The sequence below is a fragment of the Bos javanicus genome, chromosome 11 (assembly GCF_032452875.1).
Source record: "Bos javanicus breed banteng chromosome 11, ARS-OSU_banteng_1.0, whole genome shotgun sequence".
Lineage (NCBI taxonomy): Eukaryota > Metazoa > Chordata > Mammalia > Artiodactyla > Bovidae > Bos > Bos javanicus.
Window position 1 is genome coordinate 97435376 of NC_083878.1, and position 22529 is coordinate 97457904.

Sequence of the window (22529 nt, forward strand, 5' to 3'; positions counted from 1 at the left end):
TGTTACAGAAAGAGAAATAAAGGCTCAGTTTTGACTTGGGGATCAGAAGGTGTGTTAGGACTAGATTTTGTCACATGTAATAGATAACCCCAGAATAACAATGACTTAAACATGTAGGAGTTTATACTATTTCATGAAAGAGTAAAGAGGTTGGAGTGATGGAATCAAAGTCACCACAGAGCCAGGTTCCTTAATGTCTCGATGCTCTTGCTGCCATAGCAGATTGCCTCCTGACTCAAAATGGCTGCTTGAGCTCCAGTCATCACATTTGCATTCTAGAAGCCAGAAGGAGAAAGAGGAGAAGAGGCATGCCCTTTCACATACTTCTCAGAAGTCTCACCCGGCACTAACATTTACATCTCACTGAGTAGAGCTTAGCCACACCGAGCTACAAGGGACCATGGGCTGTGCTTAGCTAATAGGAGTTTTCTTGCTGGAGAAGTAAAGGAGAAAGAAAGAAGTTGGGACTTTCTGCCTCAAAAGATCATCACTAGCAGAATGCAAATAAAAATAGTTCTGTTTTACCTTTTTAAGTGGCAAAATGTTAACAAAAATTGATAAAACCAATGTTAGCAAGTGACTGAGGGAAATGAGTGCTCCCTTACACTGCTGTTGGGAGTATGAATTGTTCTAACTTTTGGGGAATATAATCTGAAAATATCGAATGAGTATTAAATATCCATATCTGTCAGCTGAGTAGCAAGACCTGCAGAAGCCCCAATGCAAAAGGCAGTACAAAGCTGTTTTCTGCACCACTGTTGTAGTGGCAAAAAGTGGAAGGGATGGGAACCCCCATCAGCCACATATTAGGCATTTATTAAAAAGCAAGAAGAAGGCTGAGCGCCGAAGAATTGATGCTTTTGAACTGTGGTATTGGAGAAGACTCTTGAGAGTCCTTTGGACTGCAAGGACATCCAACCAGTCCATTCTGAAGGAGATCAGCCCTGGGATTTCTTTGGAGGGAATGCTGCGAAAGCTGAAGCTCCAGTACTTTGGCCACCTCATGCGAAGAGTTGACTCATTGGAAAAGATTAATGCTGAGAGGGATTGGGGGCAGGAGGAGAAGGGGACGACAGAGGATGAGATGGCTGGATGGCATCACTGACTCGATGGACGTGAGTCTGAGTGAACTCCGGGAGTTGGTGATGGACAGGGAGGCCTGGCGTGCTGCGATTCATGGGGTCGCGAAGAGTCGGACACAACTGAGCGACTGAACTGAACTGAACTGAAAAAGCAACCAGATCTCTCTCTCCACGTTGACGTGAGGGAAGCCCGTGATACATCATCAGATTTAAAAAAAACAAATTGCAGAATACTTTGTCTCCAGCAGTGGTTGCAAACTGTTGACCAATAGTAGTGTGTCCCAGGCCAGTGCTAAGTGCTTTTTACATAATTTTCTTCTCACCGTGAACTGACAAGGAAGGGACTATTGGGTCACCTCTTTTCAAAGGAGGAATTAGAAGCACAGAGACTAAGTGACTATCTTGCGGTCACCTAGCCAATAGGTACAGGGCTCAGGAAGTGACCAGGCCTCCAGAGTCTAAGCTCCTCCCAACTCTGCTACCCTGCCCAGGAGCACTATCTAGTCTGCCTCTCCAATGCTTTTATGGCTTTTATGGCCAACTCAGTGTTTCCCAAATGTTCAAAATGGAGTGGTGCAGTTAGCCACTGGACCCATCTGTCCTCATTCCAATACACCTGCAGCTTTGCCAGTGACACAGTCTGCTGGGCCCCACAGGCCTTTGTGGTTCGACCTTGGCTTCTGGTCTGAGTCCCACTTAGTTACATGTATTTATGTTGCTTGGCGGAGAAGGCAATGGCACCCCACTCCAGTACTCTTGCCTGGAGAACCCATGGACGGAGGAGCCTGGTGGGCTGCAGTCCATGGGGTCACTAAGAGTCGGACACGACTGAGTGACTTCACGTTCACTCTTCACTTTCATGCATTGGAGAAGGAAATGGCAACCCACTCCAGTGTTCTTGCCTGGAGAATCCCAGGGACGGGGGAGCCTGGTGGGCTGGCCTCTATGGGGTCGCAGAGTCGGACATGACTGAAGCGACTTAGCAGCAGCAGCAGCATATTGCTTGGCACAAAAACTTGGAGGAAGACACTCCTGTCTGCCCAATGGGATTACCTTAGTGTGTGGAAGGGGGTCGGCTCTGGGGGATGGCTTTCATGGCTTTTTATTTGTACACCCCTGTTGGGTTTGGCTTATGGCAACAAAGATACATTATTTTTGTAGTTTAAACAAAAGTACAATAAAGTTTAATTTAAAATGATGAAACATCAAGAAACAACCCAGATAAATTACTACACTTTCCTTTTTGTCGTTTGTTTCTTTTGAGGTTGTCTTTATAAACGTCTGAAAGCAAGGAGACTGGAGTTTTTCTTTTTTATAAGATGAAGGTTCAGGTCATCCACTGTGTTTGCTTCTGACACCTTCTGTGTTTGAACATCTCATTCTTGAACCAAAACATTATAACAGGAGCAGCAGTGGTCCTCCCTGATCAGGAGGAAGTCTCTGCCCCGTTGTAACCTCAGAGTCAGACATGGGAAGCATGTGGAGGGAGGGTGCTCAGGAAAGGGCTTGTGAGCCCCAGAAGCCGTGGGCTGCTCCTGATGCTGCCGGCGTGACCCTCTTGCTGGACATCTTGGGGAGGCAGCGGAGCACGGCCACAGCTGTGACGCACCGGGAAGGATGAATGTAATTTAAGACAAATAGGATGAGTGCTAAGAGGCCTGGGCGCTCTAAAACCCTGTAAGAGGAGAACGCAACACTGGGGTCCCAGCACGGGTCCCAGAGGAAGTAACATTGAGAATGAGACTGGAAAAGAGAGGAAGGAGGAGAAGGAGGGACAAGGAAGGTCCAGGGAGAGAACCAGTCCCTGAGCACACCTGGCTGTGGGGGACAGGGTGGGGTGGGGGCTGCAGAGTGTGGCCACCAGTCTCCTCAAAACCCTTTTGGCACGTGTTCTAGCCTGCACGTCCTTGGCTAGAAGCCACTTCCAAAAGGCCGGGTCAGGGAGGGGTGGCAGAGGGCCTGCACACGCCCAGCACCGAACACGTCCTCCCCACCCCAGGCAGAGCCTGTGACTCTAGGTAGGTTGGGCACCTGTCAGCCCCCCTCCTTCCCTCATACCAGCTTTTCTCAGTGACCTTGCCTGCTGACCCTCTCCTGGCAGGACCACAGCCCTGGCCACCTGGGATCAGAGCTGGAGGGATGGTGAAGGCAGGTCTCAGCCACTTTTAACTTGACACCCCTCTGGGTGGTAGCTTCTGCCTGAGTCCTCCGTGAGCCGAACCGAGCCCAGAGTGATGCTGCTTCCCCTGCCCCCACCCCAGGAGTTGGCATCCCTTCTCCCTGCGTCTCCCACCCTCCTCAGGCTAGCAGGGATCTCTCCTTGAAGTCCACTGTGAAGTTCAAGTGTCTGTCCCAGCGGCCTAAGCATTGCAGTCTTGCCCGGACCTTGCACCTTCCTGAAGTAGACTAGGGTGGGGGAGTCATTTCTTCATTTCTACTGAGAACAAGGCAGACTGCTGGGTACTGTGCTGGGGACTGGGAATAAAGTAACAGTGTTTAAGCTCTTACCCCCTGCTAGGCGCTGTGATCAACCCTCCACAGAGAGGACCTGGGTTCAGGAACTTAAAGCGTATAAAATGCTTAGACTGCTGCCTGGTACCCACTGCTACTCCTGAGTGCCAGCTGGTGCTGTTCCTGGTCCTCATCATAGCCACACGGGGGGGCGGACAGTCCTGTATCCCCACTTTACAGAGGCAGAAACTGAGGTTTAGAGGGGCACTTGCTTGCCATCACGTAGGATTCAAACCCAGGTCTCTCTGAGGGTGAATGAGTGGATGTGACTCTCACCTTCCAGGGCTTATGGTCAAGCAGGGAGATAACCCAGAGAGAAGATGTCCTTGCCAGAGTGATGGGCGCCACAGCTGGTTGAGCAGAGGGCTCACGGAGGGGCCTGGGGGTGGGGTGGGAGAAGGCCAGGAAACCCATTCCATGCAGCACCCTTGTTGAGGTGGGGAGATTGTCACTTCCTCCCACCCGTGGGATGCACCTTAGTTTCCCCGGGGCTTCAGTGAGGAGGCACTAGTTTGGTGGTCTGTGCACATACTCAGTTAGTGGTTAATCATCTGAGGGTCCGAATGTGGCTTCCCCTCCCAGCCATACTCCTGGGACCTTGTCCCCCAGGTGGTCCCATGGGGAAGACCCCTCTGCCTCCAAGCTCAGTGTGACCTGAGGCCCTGTCCCTCTACTTTATGAACCCCCAGCCTTCCTGGGGACATATGTGCAGATGGCCTGGGTTATAGCTCTGAGTTGCTTACCTCACCTCTCACTCCATTCCTGTCCCTCGAGTGAGTACGTTCTGCTGCCCCGTAGAAAGGCTCCATTGCAGTCAACAGAAAGGAATAAAACACCGTCATAGAACTGTGATTGAAAATCCCAAGCTACATAAATCCCACCATGACCCTGACACCCCAACAAAACTCCTTCTATTGCCCATTTCCTCTCCAGTTCCTGTCCACAGGGCAGGTGGGTTTTTACACGGTTTTTATGCATCTTGCCTCTTTTTTACCTTGAGGTGGTTGGTTGGAAATGAGATCGCTCAGTTAGGAGGTGACCACCAGGTGGCACCAGAGCACCAGACATTGGACTCCAACCTCCCATGTCAGATCCCTGTCAGTGGAGCATCCCCGAAGTGCTTGTCTGTGGAGGTTCACTTTCAATTTTCCCTCCAGATGCTGTGTTACTCACACATGCGTCGCCTACTTATTTTAGAAGAAGTTGGATGGTACTGGAGTGTACAAAAAGCAGAAAGTAGCAATGCCATACAGTGACGCCTGTGAGCACTGACGTTAAGACGCGAGCCGCGCGAGTGCGTGCTTTGATGTTCGGTGCTTAGTCGTGTCCGACTCTTTGGGACCCCATGGACCGTAGCCCACCAGGCTCCTCTGACCCTGGGATTTCCCAGGCAAGAATACTGGAGTAGGTTGCCATTTCCTTCTCCAGGGGATCTTCCTGACCCAGGGATCGGATCTGCGTCTCCTGCATTGCAGGCACATTCTTTACCACTGAGCCACCAGGGACGCCAACGACTTGAGTACATAACCTTCTGTACTTTCGTATGAGTGTTCAGATGTAGGTATAAGTATTTCAAAACATGTCCAGATGTCATTTTCTCAGTAATCCCTTCTCAGACCACTGCCCCCATTTAAAATTGTAAACCCACCCCTTCCCCACTCTGTCTGTACCTGCTCCTTGCTATACTTCTCTCTCTTTTATCACTAGCTTATGTGCCATATATTTTACCGAATGCTTTATTTATTGTCAGTTCCCCCCACTAGAATGTCCCAGGGGATTTCTGTCTGTTTTTTATTGCTTTATGCCCAGTACCTAGAATAGTACCTGACACATACTAGACTGTCTACCAAATACTTGCTGAATGAACAAATGAGTAAGAGTGAATATGTCCTGAATCTGCGGGCATCTTTCTGTGTCTGTAAATACTGCTCTACTTGCCCAAGGCCGCTCTGCAGAGCGTGAGCCAGAGCTCCTGTGGAGCTTCTTTCTGTTTTAAAGATTTTTTTTTTTATGTGGCACATTTTTAAAATTTTTTATTGAATTTGTTACAGTTATTGCTTCCGTTTTTTGTTTTAGTTTTTTGACAGAATCACGTGGAATCTTACCTCCCCCATCAGGAAGAGTTGGGGGCAAAGTCTTAACATTGGGAGGCAAAGAGTTGGGGGCAAAGTCTCTGCATTGGAAGGCAAAGTCTTAACCACTGGACCTCCAGGGAAATCCCATGGGTGGCTTCTTTCTGTATTAACAGGACTTCATCATTTCATGCAGCATTTCAGAACTGTATCCCATTTACTGACTGACTTTCATCTCTTTCTTGATGTCTTTTCCTATACAAATGTTTCAATTTTAAACATAGTTAAATCTGCCGATAAATTCCTTTATTTTCTAACTTTTTATCATCCTAGAGAGGACTTCTTCACCCCAGGATAATAATAATAATAAAAAAGCATAATGATTTGTGTTTCCTTTGGTATTTTTCTGGCAGTTAATCTTTATCCAGACTATATGGGCTTCTCAGGGAAGCCTGGTGTACTGCAGTCCCAAGGGTCACAAAGAGTGAGTGACTGAGCAAGAGCAACAGCAGATGCCGGGAGCGAGAATCCTCTTGGCAGTGTAGGAGATGTGGGTTCAATCCCTGGATCGGAAAGATCCCCTGGAGGAGGAAATGGCAACCCCCTCCAGTATTCCTGCCTGAAAAATTCCATGGACAGAGGCGGGCTATAGTCCTTGGGGGTGACAAAGAGTCAGAAACGACTGAGTGCACACACACACGTCCTTATAAATGACATTGATAAAATTTTAAACAAATTCCCTCTCAAGTGAATAGCAAATTGCCTCATCAACATTTATTGAATAATCCATTCTTCCCCACTGTTTGAAATGCCATCTTGACCAGATAGTAATTCTCATGTATAATTGATCCTATTTTCCGGACTAAGTTCTGTCCTGCTGACCATTTATCATCAGTGTGGCTTCCTGGAAGGACAGGTCCCTTTTCATTATAGTTTTTACTTTTTTTGAAAACTTCTTGGCTGCTTTTAGTTATTATCCAGATGAAGTTTTAAATCAACTTGTTGAATTCCAGAATGAGTCCCCTTAGGATTTAGAATGAACTTTCATTTTATTTACAAATCAACTGGGGAGAATTGATGTCTTTATAATATCTTCTCCTTATTCGGAAGGAGTGAAATGTCTCTCCTTTGATTTAAGTCTTTTTTTGTGTGTGTGTAATAGTAAAGTTTCATAATTTGCTTCAAATGCTTTTTGTACCTTCCTTTTACAGTTTATTTCTATGTATTTTCTTTCTTAGTAGACCCTTGTGCCATTACATTTTTCTAGCCAGTTATCTTTTGGATAGAGGAGACAGTTGGGTTTGTGGCCATGTGTCTAATGTTCATAGCTTTCTCTTGGATCTGATTCCATTTGCTTCAAACTTTCTAGGCACTTTTAATTTCTGGTTTGTTGTTGTCATCATTCTCTGTATTTCAGTATTATTAATACAACAGATTTCACATTGTTTCTTGTGTTCTCATTTTGGCAAGATTAGGAAAAGTAAAGTCCCCAAGTGTGTGAACCTCGTTCATTGTCTTGAACCCATATAGTTTGATGTGAAGGTGTCATTTTCTCCATGCCCTTTAGCTCTCCCCCTCCCACCTGCCTTTGCCCTTCAGTGTTCTCCACAGAATGTGGAAGGCCCTGGAAGATGACTTAAAACTCAGGGGGTGTTTCCCTGAAGCCCCAGCTCACATCGCGCTGAGGGATGAGCCCTCTGTTCCTTGTAGGCTTCGTCCCACCGCCACTGCTATGCCCGCCCCTCTTCTCCAGCCCTGTCTTGCCCGCCCTGGCTTACTCTCCGGAGACAGTGTCCTTCCTAATCTGGTGGGAAGCGCCAGGGTGTCCATGATGGTCAGGACTCAGTGGTATTTTTCAGGAAGGACCAAGGGTGTGGGTATCCTGTCCTGCCAACCTCCTCCTCACCTTGAGCCTCTGAGGCACCTGGTCAGAGGGGAAACAGCAGCAGAGGACAAAAGACCCTCTCTGTGAACCGACCTGTGCCTGGTGCCCACTGCAGGGCTCTCTGGTCAATGCCAGTTGAAGCAAGTGATGGGCTCCCAGTTGCTTGGGGTCCTTCCCACACTCCTGAGCTCGCTCCGTGTCGTGGACTCTCGCCTTCCTCTGGCACTGCAGTGCTCAGGGCCTTACAGGTGGGAGTCAGAGCCGGCTGAGCCCAAGTGGAGCCCCATCCACGCGTGGATCCCAGAGCAGCAGTGAGAGGAGGGGGCCCTGAAGAGGCGTGCCACATGGCACCTGGCGATGCTCCTGACAGACGGGGTCCAGTCAGTGACCTGGACGGTCCCCAGCCACACCAGTGCTTCCTCTGCCCTTGGCAGGGACTAGGAGGAAGGCAGGGTCCTGCTGCTCCTTACAGGAAACTGCCCTCCATCCCATCCTCTGTCAACCGTAGATGGTGTGTGTTTGGCCCACACATAACAGGCGTAAAATACCCAAACCTCCATGCCCCAGAGCGCAACCGTCAGATCATGGTTTGTGTGGGCAATGGCGAGTCCCTGGCATCAGGCCTGGTGGTGGAGCTTATGTGTGTGCGTTGAGGGGTGGCCTATGGGGTGGGAGGTGAGGGTGTAGGATCCCTTTTTAAATTTATCTTTTTATTTTGAAGTAATTTTCTACACAGAAATTTGCAAAACTGGGCAGAGCACTTACACATACCCTTCACCCAACCTCCCTGTTAACTCACGTAACCACAGTACAGTAATCAGGTTAACCTGGTGAATTAGTTTAGGTACCACACTGTGAACCGACTGGCGGCCTTTTCCAGGTTTCATCATTCGCCCCCATTGCATATTTTTCATTCACACTCCTCCCACTGCCTTACCCTCGGGGTGATTTCTCGTGTCTCATACTGAGAGCATTATTGCCCTCGCCCAACCCTGCCCCCAGGAGAATGACAGTGGCGGTTGTCGTTAAAGATGCAGTGCCACGGCCGCTTCTCACGTGCAGCGTTCTGTGCATCCCTTCAACCGTCTGTGCCCTCGGCACCCCAGTTCTCCCCATTTCACAGATGAAGAAAGTGAGGCTTGGCCAGGTCAAGCAACTTGTCCAGGGCGCAAGGTCAGTGATGGGTGAGAATGGAGATCCTGGTTTATCTGTTCTTTAAGCTACAGAGGTAACCTACTCCTTCTCCCGCCTGAGAGCTTGCTCTGTAGCCGTCCTGTTCTTAGCTCCTGCCGGTCCTACTGTGGTTGTAGCTTGTCAGCCTCTTGGAGGTGGGGCTGTTGAACCTCAGGCTGTGTATACACACACACACACACGTGTCTATCCGTGTGTGGCTGTGTACACAAGTGCTGCCCCATACTGTGTGAACATGTTAACTCTGGGGGACAGGAACTAGGGGTGGGTCATGGGGACTTTTCTTGTTTATTTTACCCCTTTTTATCCAGTTTATGTAATTTTAGTGTGCACATGTATTACTTTTATGTAGAGAATTCTGGAAGCCCTTCTCCCTGCCAGGAGGGGGCATTCCTCGGCTGGACTTTCTGAGGACGGATGGCCCTGGTTGGTTTCAGCCACCCTGGTCTTGGCACACAGCGTGTGAGGGGTGGGAGTCCTCAGTCCGTGCTGTCGTCTTCCTTTGCGGGGGTGGCCCCACGTCAGCTCCGTATACGTAGGGGCTGCCCTTCCCTAGGGGGACGCCCTGCCTGGTCCTTTTCTCCAGGTTCGCTCAGTTTCACAAGTTTTCTCTCGTTTCCGTCTGTCTGTGGACTCTCAGTCTGGAACCCAGCCCTCTTGCCCAGCACGGCCGCTTTCTCTCCCTGCCGGGGGCTCAGCCGTAGTGGCCCTGGGACACAGCGGTGCCTCCTCAGCCGTCTGGCTGGCCCAGCCCACTCTCTGCCCTCAGCGAGGAGGGGAGATGTGGGATGTTGAACATGTGGTGGTGGCTTGAAAGGGGTGGCGGCGGGTGCAGGTGGGACATGGGAACCTGGCCCAGAGGGACGGCCTCTCGAGCCTCACGTGCTCATGTAGCCAGGGCCTCACTTTGAAAGCTTCCAGACAAAGCTGCTGGCCAGGAGGAGGCTGGGCCAGCTTGGAGAGGGCCGGGGCAAGGGAGCCATAGTGCTGCCAGCCCTCACGGGGCACCTCTCCTGGGCTCCTGGCAGGTGGTCCAGCTCTAGGATGATGGTGACCCCAGGGGAGACCTCTTGGTAACACAGAACGGACGTGCCGAGGCGTCCGGAGAGAGGAGAGAGGGAGAGCACACACACTCGTTGCTCCTGACGTGGCATGAACTGTTGGCTGTGGGCACAACCCTCTTTGCTTCCGTCCCCTGCATCTTCGGTTCAGACACAGAAGATGGAGTGGCTGTGGCCAAGCCTGCAGAGGAGGGCAGGGCGGTCACACGAGGAAGCGGGCTTGGACACGGGGCTCAGGGTCTGCCTCTGAGCTTGTCCGAAACAGTTGGAAGACAGCACTCTCTTGTTATCGAATGTTCCCGGATGTGTGTATTTTCTTTGAAACAGCCTCCACACGCTCAGGAAAAAGTGGTTTTTCTGCCTTCTCCCCAGTGGTCTGCAGCAGACTGTCTCCTGTTATTTCCTTGGTTTTCTGAACCTGAGACGTTGAAGCCTGGAAGGAAACCAACCTCCCATATGGGACTTGCCCTTCCCTCTTTGAGAGCCCACACACGCGAGACCGGAGTCTGTCACACAGAAACCAGAGACGCGGGCGGTTCTGTGGTTCTGATTCAGCTGCCACGTTCCTGCGAAGTTACATCATGAGAACCGCTTTTCCTGCCTGCAGTGCTTTGTTTCCAGGGAGCTTAGCTAGTGAGCGAGCGTGTGTGCATGCGTGTATGAGTATGTGTGTGTGTGTAAGAGGTGAGTGAGGTACAGGGAGGGTGGGGAGATTGGGTTTGTTTGGCACAGGTCAGCCTGACCAAACTTAGCAGGGTGGTGCCCTTCCCTTGGAGAAGGCAATGGCAACCCACTCCAGTACTCTTGCCTGGAAAATCCCATGGACGGAGGAGCCTGGTAGGCTGCAGTCCATGGGGTCGCTAGGAGTTGGACACGACTGAACAAGTTCACTTTCACTTTCATGCATTGAAGAAGGAAATGGCAACCCACTCCAGTGTTCTTGCCTTGAGAATCCCAGGGACGGGGGAGCCTGGTGGGCTGCCGTCTATGGGGTCGCACAGAGTCGGACACGACTTAGCAGCAGCAGCAGCAGCCCTTTCCTTGACGCCAGACTGCCTCCATGTCCAGCAGGGGGCGCAGGCAGGCAGCTGTGTGAGAACGTAGCTCCAAGTCACAGCATAGTTTCTCTCTCTGAAACTCCGTTTTCTCATCTATAAGATTTTTTTTTAATGCATTTAAATCCTTAGCCAAAGCTTGAAACAAAGTAAGTGTCTAATAGATTGTCAGGATGACAGCAGTCAGACTGCAGTGAGCTCCTTGGGGGCTGGTCTGACTCCCCTGCACAGGGCTTGGGGAAAGGGTCACCAAGTTTACTGAAGGATCAAGGGAGTGACCAGGAGGCAAGATGCTGTTCCTGTGGCTGTAATCTTAGGTCCATCTGTTAAAGCTGACTCCATGGGGACCACTGCCTGGCTTATTACACCCGGGTTAGTCTAGGATGGGCAGGGGCTGGAGTCAGGTGAAGGTGGGGGAACCTGCCCCCTGTGCTCCTGGCACTCTGGCATCTCAGTGTTGTTTCACACCTCTGGGCTTCTGCACATGCTCAGAGTGCCCACGGCCCACCCGTGTCTGAAAACACGCCTGCTCATCCATTTAAGACCAGCGCAATTGCTCTTCTCAGTGGTGTCTTAAGCCCCCAAGGTGAACCTGTCTGTTACACCAGGTATCCTGAGAGTAGCTCCCTGCTGGTTTTCTCCCCCCAACTACCCCGCAGGACCCTGGAGGGCAGGGGTGCGCCATCGTCGACTCTGGTCCCCAGAATTGGTCCTCCAGGTCTCAGTGGGGGGGTGTTGAGCCAACGAATGGATGGACTTCTGAGCGCTAGGTGGCTCTTGGGCCACCATCTATCTGTTCATAAGGGCTCCAGAGGTAGAAGTCATTCGTCCTTGATTCCTCTCTTTTCCTCTCCCCTCACGTGCAGCCCATCAGCAGGTCTTACCTGTCTCACGTCCAGAACCCCTCCCAGATCCAGCTCTTTTCCCTGGGGCCAGCAGTCAGAGCAGTCCCATCTCTTACCCCAGCTGGGTTTCACTGCCCATATTTCTGGCTTCCCAGACAGGTTTTTTTTTTTTTTTTTTTCCCCAGCCAGTTTTCTGCACAGTAGCCACTATGATCTTCCAAAACAGTGAGATCGGATCTTGTCAGTCGCCTGCTCAGAAACCATTCCCAGGCCTCCAGGTAAAACCCAAACCCCCCACCATGGCCTGCAGGGCCCAGCCTCTCCATTGCCTCCACTGACGACCCCCCAGCTGTGGCTGTCTTTCTCTGTCACAAACCTGCTGAGCTCCTGTGCATCTCACGGGCTTTGCGCTCGCTGTGGCCTCTGTGAAGAACACTCTGACTGGTTTTTATGGCTGACTCCTTCCTAGGACTCCAGCTCAAATGCTGCATCTTCAGAGTCCTTCCTTGACCACCCTGGCAAATACCATCTTCCACCCTATTTTATTCCTTGAAGACCCTCAAGATCTGAGTTGCCTTCTAGGTCCACATGTGGTTTCTGACTTCTGTGCTGGGATTGAGTTCTCAGGGAGCAAGACCTGTTCACTTTGTGTTCCCTGCATCTGGAACAGGGTTCTTGACCAGCTTTCCTTGAATTTGGATGGGAAAAAATGACATTTTTATTTTCCCTGACTTTTAACTGAAGTTTAGCATCTCCCTCAGTTATTAACATAGATAATAAATCACAGTAATATTTATAGTACCTGGGACTTTGTCACCAATAAAATCATAGCTACTTCCATGAAGTGAAGTGAAGTGAAGTGAAGTCGCCCAGTCATGTCTGACTCTTTGCGACCCCGTGAACTGTAGCCTAACAGGCTTCTCCATCATGGGATTCTCCAGGCAAGAATACTGGAGTGGGTTACCATTTCCTTCTCCAGAGGATCTTCCTGAGCCAGGAATCGAACCCGGATCTCCCACATTGCAGGCAGACACTTTAACCTCTGAGCTACCAGGGAGCTACTTCCATACCACGTAGTTATTGTGGGCACGCACCTCAGAAGCTCAGGAAACTGGGCTTCCCTGATAGCTCAGTTGGTAAAGAATCCGCCTGCAATGCAGGAGACCCTGGTTTGATTCCTGGATTGGAAGATCCACTGGAGAAGGGATAGGCTACCCACACTAGTATTCTTGGGCTTCCCCTGTGGCTCAGCTGGTAAAGAATCTGCCTGAAATGCATCCAGGTTTGATCCCTGGGTTGGGAAGATCGCCTGGAGAAGGGAAAGGCTACCCACTCCAGTATTCTGGCCTGGAGAATTCCGTGGACATATAGTCCATGGGGTCACAAAGAGTCAGACATGACTGAGCGACTTTCACTTCACTTTCACCTCAGAATATTTATGCTTGTGACTACTTTGAAATTAGGGTTGTTATTAGATCCACAATAGATATTGCTATTTAATACAATGAGATATATATATATATAAAAAACCTTACCTGAAGAAATATATATATTCCTACATTATAAATTGCTTTGAAAATAATAACTGAATTTTAATATAATTTGCTTCATGCATAGTCATGTGTATACTTGGTTTCCTGTGTAATTTTATTTTATTCATTTAAGAATGTCTCTGTGAGAAGGGGCCCATAGCCTTCACCAGATGGCCAAAGGGGTCCAAGGTACAAAAAATGGTAGGAACTCCTGGCTAGAACAAGGTGCACACGGAGTAGGAGCTCAGTGAATGGATAGATGGACGGGTAAATGGATGGTGCCATCTTCCCTGGTGAGGATGAGCCCCTGTGTGTTTTCAGGGCTGGGTGTCAGTGGCTTGGCATGAAATTGGCCTAACCCTAACTTTGAAGCCAACAAAGGTCCGTCTAGTCAAAGCTATGGTTTTTCCAGTAGTCATGTATGGATGTGAGAGTTGGACTATAAAGAAAGCTGAGCACTGAAGAATTGATGCTTTTGAACTGTGGTGTTGGAGAAGACACTTGAGAGTCCCCTGGACTGCAAGGAGATCAAACCAGTCCATTCTAAAGGAGATCAGTCCTGAGTGTTCATTGGAAGGACTGATGCTGAAGCTGAAGTGCCAATACTTTGGCCACCTGATGTGAAGAACTGACTCATTTAAAAAGACCCTGATGCTGGGAAAGATTGAAGGCTAGAGAAGAAGGGGACGGCAGAGGATGAGATGGTTTGATGGCATCACTGACTCAATGGACATGAGTTTGAGTAAACTCCAGGAGTTGGTGATGGACAGGGAAGCCTGGCGTGCTGCAGTCCATGGGGTCGCAGAGTTGACACGACTGAGTGACTGAACTGAACTGAACTTTGAGGAAAAACTTACCTGATCAGTCTTTTCTTTCTTTCTTCTTTCTTTTTTAGCATGAAAATTATCAAGCGTTCAGGAAAATTGAGAGACTGATACAAAGAACTATTGGTGAATGGCAGTTGTTAACATTAACATGTGTTTTACAGATACATTTGAAAGTATGTTGCAAATTCACTTCACCTCTAAATTGTCAGGTGCATCACTTAAGGATAAAGCCCTTCTGCTCCTTACCCTCCATATTGTTATCACTCCAAAGAAAGTGAGTAGCAGTTCAGGGTCATCTAATATCCATATTCAGCTTTCCGTAGTTGAGCCTCAGGTGTCATTTATAGCTCAGCTTAGTTCTTTTGAGTGTTCTGGGATAAAGGAGGGCAGGGAGGAGGCCCACTGGCTGTGGTTGAGGAGATGGTGGAAGAAGAAGATGGAGTGGTTTGGGGACGTATGGGGACAGAGCCCGGGTTGCATTGACCTCCTCTTTTGATTGTTGACTTGTTTCCTGGTGGCACAGGGCTCTGTGATGGGCTGAGGGCTCCGGGATGATAACAGGCAGTCCAGATTGGGCTGGTGCTTTCTTCTTTCTGATCTACCCCCAGCCCATCTTTCCCAGAGACTTCTGGGTTTGACCGTGCTCCCCAGAATGGGTTTTCTCATGGGCAGCACAGATTCGGCATGTCCTAAATCAGATTCATCATCTTTTCTCACAAACCTGCCACACCGCCTCTGTTCCTTTTCTCGATGAGGCGCACAGCATCCTCTGGTACCTCGAGCCAGAAGTCTTGCGTCCTCAGCTGGTTCTCTCCTCCCCCCATCAGTGTCTGTTGTGTTTCTGTCCTTACTGCCTCTCAGCCTGTGTGCTTGCCTTTGACATCACTGCTGCCACTTTAGCGCAGAGGCCCCTTGTGGCCTGCCTGATAATTGCAGTTGGCTTCCAGGCGGCCCCTTTGCCTTCTCCTTTCCTGCCCCCATTATGTCCTGGGCTCTCTCCTGCTAAAAAGCTGGTGGTGGCTGCAGTGCTCTGACATTTGGTGATGTGATAAATGCCCTACTAGGGGCATGCGCTCATTGGCAGGTGAACAGTGGTTCTGGTTTGAGTGGCTCAGGTGTGATAACCAGGGGAAATGATGCTGGACATTTGAGCTGGGTCCTGAATGATGATGGTTTGGTGGGATATCAGGGCACAGATTATTTAATCTCTCTGGGTTTCAGATTCTCCACGTGGAATATGGGAGTAGTAGCAAGACCCACCCGAGGATGTCGTGAGGGTTAGAGGAGTTACTGGAGGTAAAGCGCGTGGCCTGTGGTGAGACTTCTGCAAGTCTTAGCCAGTACTCATGTTGTTATTGATGAAACACTCTGGTACATAGGAAACATGGTAGATTCAGTTTGTCTTCGTCACCTGTCTTCTTGTATAAACATTTTATTTTAATAACAGTCTTTATCACTTCAGTTTACATCATTCCATTACAAAAATGTTTAATTGAAGAGAGGCTGTTTCTTCAAAAGTCTGAATAAGTAGAACATTATCAATTAAATGTACAGCGATACAGCCTTTAGGACTACATAATTCTTCCATTTTACAATAATGCTTCCCCTTTAAAAATTTGTCATAGTTTGTCACAGATTTAAAGTACGAGGCACCTAATGCTGAGAAAGGATAATACAGTGTACGTAATGTAAGTGAACCAGATCTTTTCTCAAATATCGATTCTTTCTAAAGCCCTCCCAAATTTATGTGAACATATTTGTTTCATAAATTAAACATTTTTTTGTGTTGTTAATTATTAATATTCTAAAAAACTTAAAAATATATTCCCTAGCTGTTATAAGCAGCTTATTTTAGCATTTCACCTGTAAGAAACACTGATCTGTATACTTAAAATGATTTCTTGAAAACATTTTCATGATATAGTCCAACATTTAATAATAAGTGTGAAAATAAAGTCTCCAGTATATTAAGATTTTATCCCTTGATTAGTTCAAGTTATTTCATCAGTTGAATTCCTTGAGATGTGTAAGGCGGGTTGGTCCTTTAGAGGACAGTAGACTGAAACAGAGGTCACAAACTGGCACCTAGCAGGGCCAGGCAGGCTCCCAAGTGGCCGCCCAGGCCAAGTGCAGTCTGGAACGCCCCTAGGAAGCCCTTCAGTACGAGGAGCAGCGCTGCTCAGTCCAGCTGATGGCCATCACGCAGGAAAGTGGACCCAGTGCCACCAGGAAAGTCAGAAACCCAGAATTCTATGTGAAACCTTTCCATTTTAAGTGTTGGTGATTAATTTCAAAAAAATTCCTAAAACCTGCACAAGCCTAACAGACCACATTTGTGGGCCATATTTAGCCTGAAGACCACAGCTTGTAACCTTTCTTTGAGGGTATCCTCTGGGGTCACGTGCTCGAGTCCAGCACAGCTCTCTCCCAGGGTGGGATTAGGTTGGATTTGAAGGCTGGTTTTTATGCGTGCCTTTGCCTTGCAGGACTTCTCCAGACAGGTTATGTCACCGACAGAGGCTGCCCTGAAGCTCTCTGTGGCCTGGAGACTATGTACAAGAGGAATGGTCTGATGGCTAGCGTGTTGGTCACCTCCGCCACTCCACAGGTACGGCGCTGGGAGGACGGGGCTGGCGGGGAGGGAGCTGTGGGGAGGGGCCCTTGCGTCTGACCCAGGCCCCCTGAGTCGAGGCCTGGGGGCTGCAGGGCTCCGTGAATGCCACCATTCTTAGCCTTCCCGAGGCCTCGGCCACGCCAGACGTGAGATTTGGGAGGCAGTCAGCCTTGAGGATCAGGGTGTTTTCTGAAGTCGTTCTCTTCAAAGAAAAGCAAATACCTGCCCCGTCCAGTTGTAGCAAGTGCCACATTCCATTTTGGTGGCAAGAAGGGATCAGACCTTCCCCAGGCCAAGCTGCGGCTGATTATAAGTAAGTCGCACATTCCAGGATGAAGTCAGACAGAAGGGTTTCCAGCTGGCCCTGCGCTCATGTTTACCTTGCTTAGGAGGAAACGGCCGTAAGGGCTGGTGGTCGAGAGTGGCTTGGGCTCCGGCCCCTGCCCTAGAGGTTTGGGAGTTTGGTTTTCAAGTTCCATAATGGACCGGAGGCGGGCAGAGGGCGGGGTGTCATCTGAGGCTCGGGGAGTCCGTTGTGTCAGATGTGTATCGCCAGGCTCCTGTGACAAATGGGCAAGAGGGGAGCTCTGAGTTCTGCTCTCATTAGGCCCTCCCAGTCGAGTTGGGCTTTTGAAATGAGCCTGTGCAATCAGCTAGAAGTCACAGGGGTTAATCCATTGCTTATCACCCTTTTAAAAAAATTCCTTAGTTTGATCTGTGGTTCTGAAAGCAGACTTAAGGGTACCTGTTAAAATTCCCAGATGGCGCCAATATAGGTTCAAATAAAGTTACTGCATCATCATCACCACCACCACCACCACCACCACCACTGAATGTATCTGGGGCAGCTTGTGATTAATAAGGCCCCTTGTATGAGTGTGTGTGTTTGGGGCAAGTGCAATGGGGTGTTACAGGAAAGTTATAAAACCTGAAATTCCAGGAATGGACTCTGTTTGGTAACTGGAGGAATCAGACTTCCATTTCCATTTACAGTTTACATTCCATCTAGAGTAAAACTTCTTTCTTTTCTAGTCTCTGTTTATACATATGAATCGGAGAAGGCAATGGCACCCCACTGCAGTACTCTTGCCTGGAAAATCCCATGGATGGAGGAGCCTGGTAGGCTGCAGTCCATGGGGTTGCTAAGAGTTGGACATGACTGAGCGACTTCCCTTTCAATTTTCACTTTCATGTGTTGGAGAAGGAAATGGCAGCCTACTCCAGTGTTCTTGCCTGGAGAATCCCAGGGACGGGGAGCCTGGTGGGCTTCCGTCTATGGGGTCGCACAGAGTCAGACACGACTGACGCGACTTAGCAGCAGCAGCAGCATACATATGCATCCATACACATATAAGTGTAACCACACACATACATGCTGTATATGTGTACATATATATGTATCTATACAAATATGCACGTACAAGTGTATCCAGAGAGTGGTGAGTGCTCAATAATATGTGTCAAATGAACCTATGAACGAATACATATCTTATTGAAGTGCTCAATACATTTTGGCGACTGAGTGACATATTTATGCAGATACCCACCCATGATTTAGTGCTTACTATATACCAGGCGGCTGTATTACTATATTCCCTGGTGGGTCAGACGGTAAAGCGTCTGCCTGCAATGCGGGAGACCCGGGTTCGGTTCCTGGGTTGGGAAGATCCCCTGGAGAAGGAAATGGCAATCCACTCCAGCACCCTTGCCTGGAAAATCCCATGGACCGAGGAGCCTGATAGGCTATAGTCCATGGGGTCGCAAAGAGCTGGACACGACTGAGGGACTTCACTTTCACTTTCATATACTGGGCACTTTTTTGGTGCATTCCACAGGCATGATCTCATTTAATCCTCACAATAATCCCAGCAGGCACAGGCTGTTGTTTGACCCCCAGTTAATAGGTGAGGAAACTGAGGCAAGGAGTGGTGGATGAACTGACTTCAGATCACACAGCTGGCAGAGATTGACAGCCAGGCTTCTGTGACTTTGGAGCCACTGGTCCCAACCACGATGACACGACACTCCCTGGAAGAAAGTCAGCTGCGTCAGCTGCTCCAGGCTGCTCCGTGGGAGGGGATCGTGGGCGTGCAAAGAGGTTTATCGGTAGCCGCCTGCTCAGAGTTCGGAGTTCATGAGACTGAGCGATCGAATAGACGGCCAGTTCCAGAAGCACTCAGGATTAGTCTTGATTACTTTTCAGAAGTTCAGCACACATTCTTCTCAGGGGAGAATGTCCCATCGCAATGGCCGTCCCCTCACCCTCCACTCCCAGGTCCCTTGAAACAGTGTCACCCAGGGAGGGGATCCTGCCAGCTGCTTTGTAAGCTGCATTTTATACAAGTGCCACAGCCCGGGGAGTAGGTTCTAATGGTGCCCTTTTACCGATGGTCGCTGAGGCACAGCGAACTGAAGAAGTCAGACTGCAGCTTGCTTGGAGCTGGCATTCTAAGCAGGCCTGTCTGATTTCAGAGCTCAGAGCATCTTAAGATCATTTTAGAGATTTTGGTATAGTAGACTCATTTGTAAGCCTTTAAATGACACAGGACTATTGAAGTCTACAGGTTTAAGTTTCAGCTCCTCCTTGTAACCTCACATTTTCAGTTGTTGACTATTGGTTTCCCTCCCTGGCCTAAAAACCCTCTAGTTTCCAGTAAGATTGCAAAGTTTTTCCAGATATAGCCATTTTGGAAAGAGTGAAATAAAGGGGAATTAATAAAAGCATATTCTCTAAATCTCAGTCCAAGATGTTGAGGTTAATGGAAACCACAAAATCCCTCTTCACAGGTTGAAACGAATAAAAGTGTTTATGAACAGGGCACAATTTTGGGGTGGTAAGCTCGACTGGTTCCCCAAAGTAGAATTTGGTGAAATTAAATAAAATTGAAAGGAAGGTATGTTCAAGGTTCTGGGATCCCCGCAGTGTTGGGTTTCATGAAACTGGCCACATCTGGGGAGTTTAACTTGCTCTTTAACTGAAGACCTTTCCTTTACATGCCGGCCTCTCGGTGTTCTTGACAAGGGGCTCTACTAAGTATAACTTTCACGCCATCTCCAAAGCCAGCGTTACCTCTCACCTCATCAGCTAACAGGCTTTGAATTCCAAGTGGCCCCTACGTGAAACAAGCCTTGAGAGCCAATTTGACATTTTGTATAATAATTTCCTGCAATGAACTTCAAGTAGAAAAAATAAAGGTGAAACCAGGTGTTGTTTAAAAACACGTAACAAAACAGGTGATCCCCTCAGGCCTCCTAAGGAGTGAAGGGTGGGCTGTATCTTTCAGCCGTCACCCCACAGGCAGCCGGAAGCAGCTGGGGTAGAGTGACTGAGGGAGACTCGCGACTGGGCTTGCCTCTGGCTCTTCACTTTCCTGGCTGAGGTATGCTGGGCAAGGGGCATGGCCTCTACTTCCTTATCTGTAGAATGGGACTAATAATAGTGCATCATCAGAGAGCTGTTATGAGAATTAAGTTAGATTATGCACATGAAGGGCTTAACACAGTGCCTGGAATGGAGTACAGCACTGAACAGCAGAAGCGCTTATCATTGTTCCGTCCTGCCGCTCTCACTTCTGAGGTGTGGGCGTCAGTGATGGTGGAGTCAGCCAGACTGCTCAGGGGGCCCCATCTCTCCCTGTCCTCCGCAGGGCAGCAGCAGCTCAGACTCTCTGGAGGGCCAGAGCTGCGACTATGCCAGCAAGAGCTACGACGCCGTTGTCTTCGATGTCCTGAAAGTGACTCCCGAGGAGTTTGCCGTAAGTGTCAGAACAGATGTGGGAGGCTGGGCACCGCCACAGGAAGCTCGGGGGTGGGGGGTGGGATGGTGATGACCGCTCACAGTTGTTTGCTCAACTTGGAAACAACCCAAGTATTGCTGAATAAAGTGTTCTTTATGAATACTTCATGAATCCCATGGAGCATTAAAAAAGGATGCTATCTGGGTGGGCGGGGGGAGAAATTAAGGAAAATTCCATAGACAGAGGAGCCTGGCGGGCTGCAGTCCATGGGGCTGCAAAGAGTTGGACACAACTGAGCGCACACTGTATATAAAATAGATAATCAGAAAGGACACCCAGGGAACAATACTCAGTGTCTCAGATTAACCTATAATGGAAGAGAGTGTAAAAAAAGAATGTGTGTGTGTGTGTGTGTAAGTGTAACTGAATCACTTTGTTGCACACTTGAAACTAGCACAGCATTGTAAACTATATTTCAGTAAAAATTCTTGAAAATTTAAGTGCCTATAAATATTTTCAGAAGATGTATTTTAATACCTGATTTGGAAAAATTGTTTGAGGAGAAAAACCTTTGTTTTTCTATCTGTAGAAAAACCTACATATATACCTATCTATATACACCTATCTATCTATACACCTATCTATCTATACCTATCTGTATACAGAATTAATTTGAATACTTGTTGCCTTGGTGTGAAGATCAAAATTAGAAAAAGAAATAAGGAAGAAATGTATGATGCATATTTTATACAATTATATAAAAGCAAAATAATAAATGGCTTTGAAAGTGTAAAAAAAAAAAAAACAAGGTGAAATTTAACCACCTTGGAAGGCTTATACAATACATATGAATAGTAAGTGAAAGGAGCCAGTCAAACCCTGGCTAGCCAGTCACACCTTTCCTAAAGGAAATCAACTCTGAATATTCATTGGAAGGACTGATGCTGAAGCTGAAGCTCCTGTGCTTTGGCCACCTGACGCGAAGAGCTGACTCATTGGAAAAAATCCTGTTGCTGGGCAAGATTGAAGGCAGGAGGAGAAGGGGACGACAGAGGATGAGATGGTTGGAAGGCATCACCACCTCAATGGACATGAGTTTGAGCAAATTCTGGGAGATAGTGAAGGACAGGGAAGCCTGACGTGTTGCAGTCCATGGGGTCGCAAAGAGTCAGACACGACTGACTGAACAACAAAAGTTAAAAGCAGCAGGTTACCACACAAGTTATAGAGAATAGTGCTGTTTTTTAAAAAGCATGCACAACACATAAATATTTATATTTGCATAAAAAAATATTTGATGTTTACATATTCACAAGTATCTGAATATCTATATAGCCAAACATATTACTGACTGTGGTTTCTGGTTGTAAGAGTCTAGAATATTGGAATTTAATTTCTTTTTATTGTGCTTTCTATATTTTCACAATGACTGTTCTCTACAATGATAGACAATATCATTTGAATGGATTTTGTAATTACATATGTTTCAGAATCGTTTTCCCACCAGCCACTGTGTTGCTGCGGGTCTGGCCGTGGGGCTTCGTGTCAGAGGAGCAGACCAGGCTCCTCATAGAGCTGTGACCTGCTGTCTGCCTTTTGCACTGTGAGGGTTGTCGGAGGACGCTGGCTCTGGGGTGACCCGACTGCAAAGTGCTGACTCGCGCTGCACGTCTCTGGGGAGCCACCGGTGTTGCTGACCATGGCCTTTTATTCCAGGGCCCCTTGCTCTGACAGGGTTGTGCCCTCCGGGGGCCTGTGGAGCCAAGTGTGCCACATCTCTTTGCTCTGCCATCACTTGCTCCTATGTTTACCTTGTTGCAACAAGGCAAGCCCCGCGCTGAGCCCCACACGTGGGTCGCCTCTCAGTGTGTCTGAGGGAGCCTTTTAGAACCTGTGTGAAACTCTCTAGAGGTCCGCTCGTACTAGGAGACCTGGCCTTCCTCTCAAGGCCCCCAGTGCCCCGGGGTCTGGCCGAGCCTCCTCTCGTGCCCCTCCTTGCTATCCAGCCGCACACTGGCTGCAGCTTTCTTCTCCAGGCTCACCCGACATCCCCCCTGCCCCGGGGCCCGGTGCTGCTTCTTCCTTCTGTCCTAATGGCGCTTTCCCACACGTCTCAC

At 48.7% G+C, this 22529-nt stretch overlaps 1 protein-coding gene across 14 annotated transcripts in view; it reads left to right on the plus strand.

Annotated features, from left to right (window-relative positions):
* RALGPS1 (Ral GEF with PH domain and SH3 binding motif 1) overlaps nt 1-22529 on the plus strand; it is a 297598-nt gene that overhangs the window by 16340 nt on the left and 258729 nt on the right. For all 14 annotated transcript variants that reach the window (XM_061433551.1, XM_061433547.1, XM_061433548.1 and 11 more), the window contains 2 exons: nt 16548-16669; nt 20323-20430. In XM_061433551.1, coding sequence (XP_061289535.1) covers nt 16613-16669; nt 20323-20430 — 165 coding nt within the window. In that variant the 5' untranslated portion in view covers nt 16548-16612. The remainder of the gene's footprint in view (nt 1-16547; nt 16670-20322; nt 20431-22529) is intronic.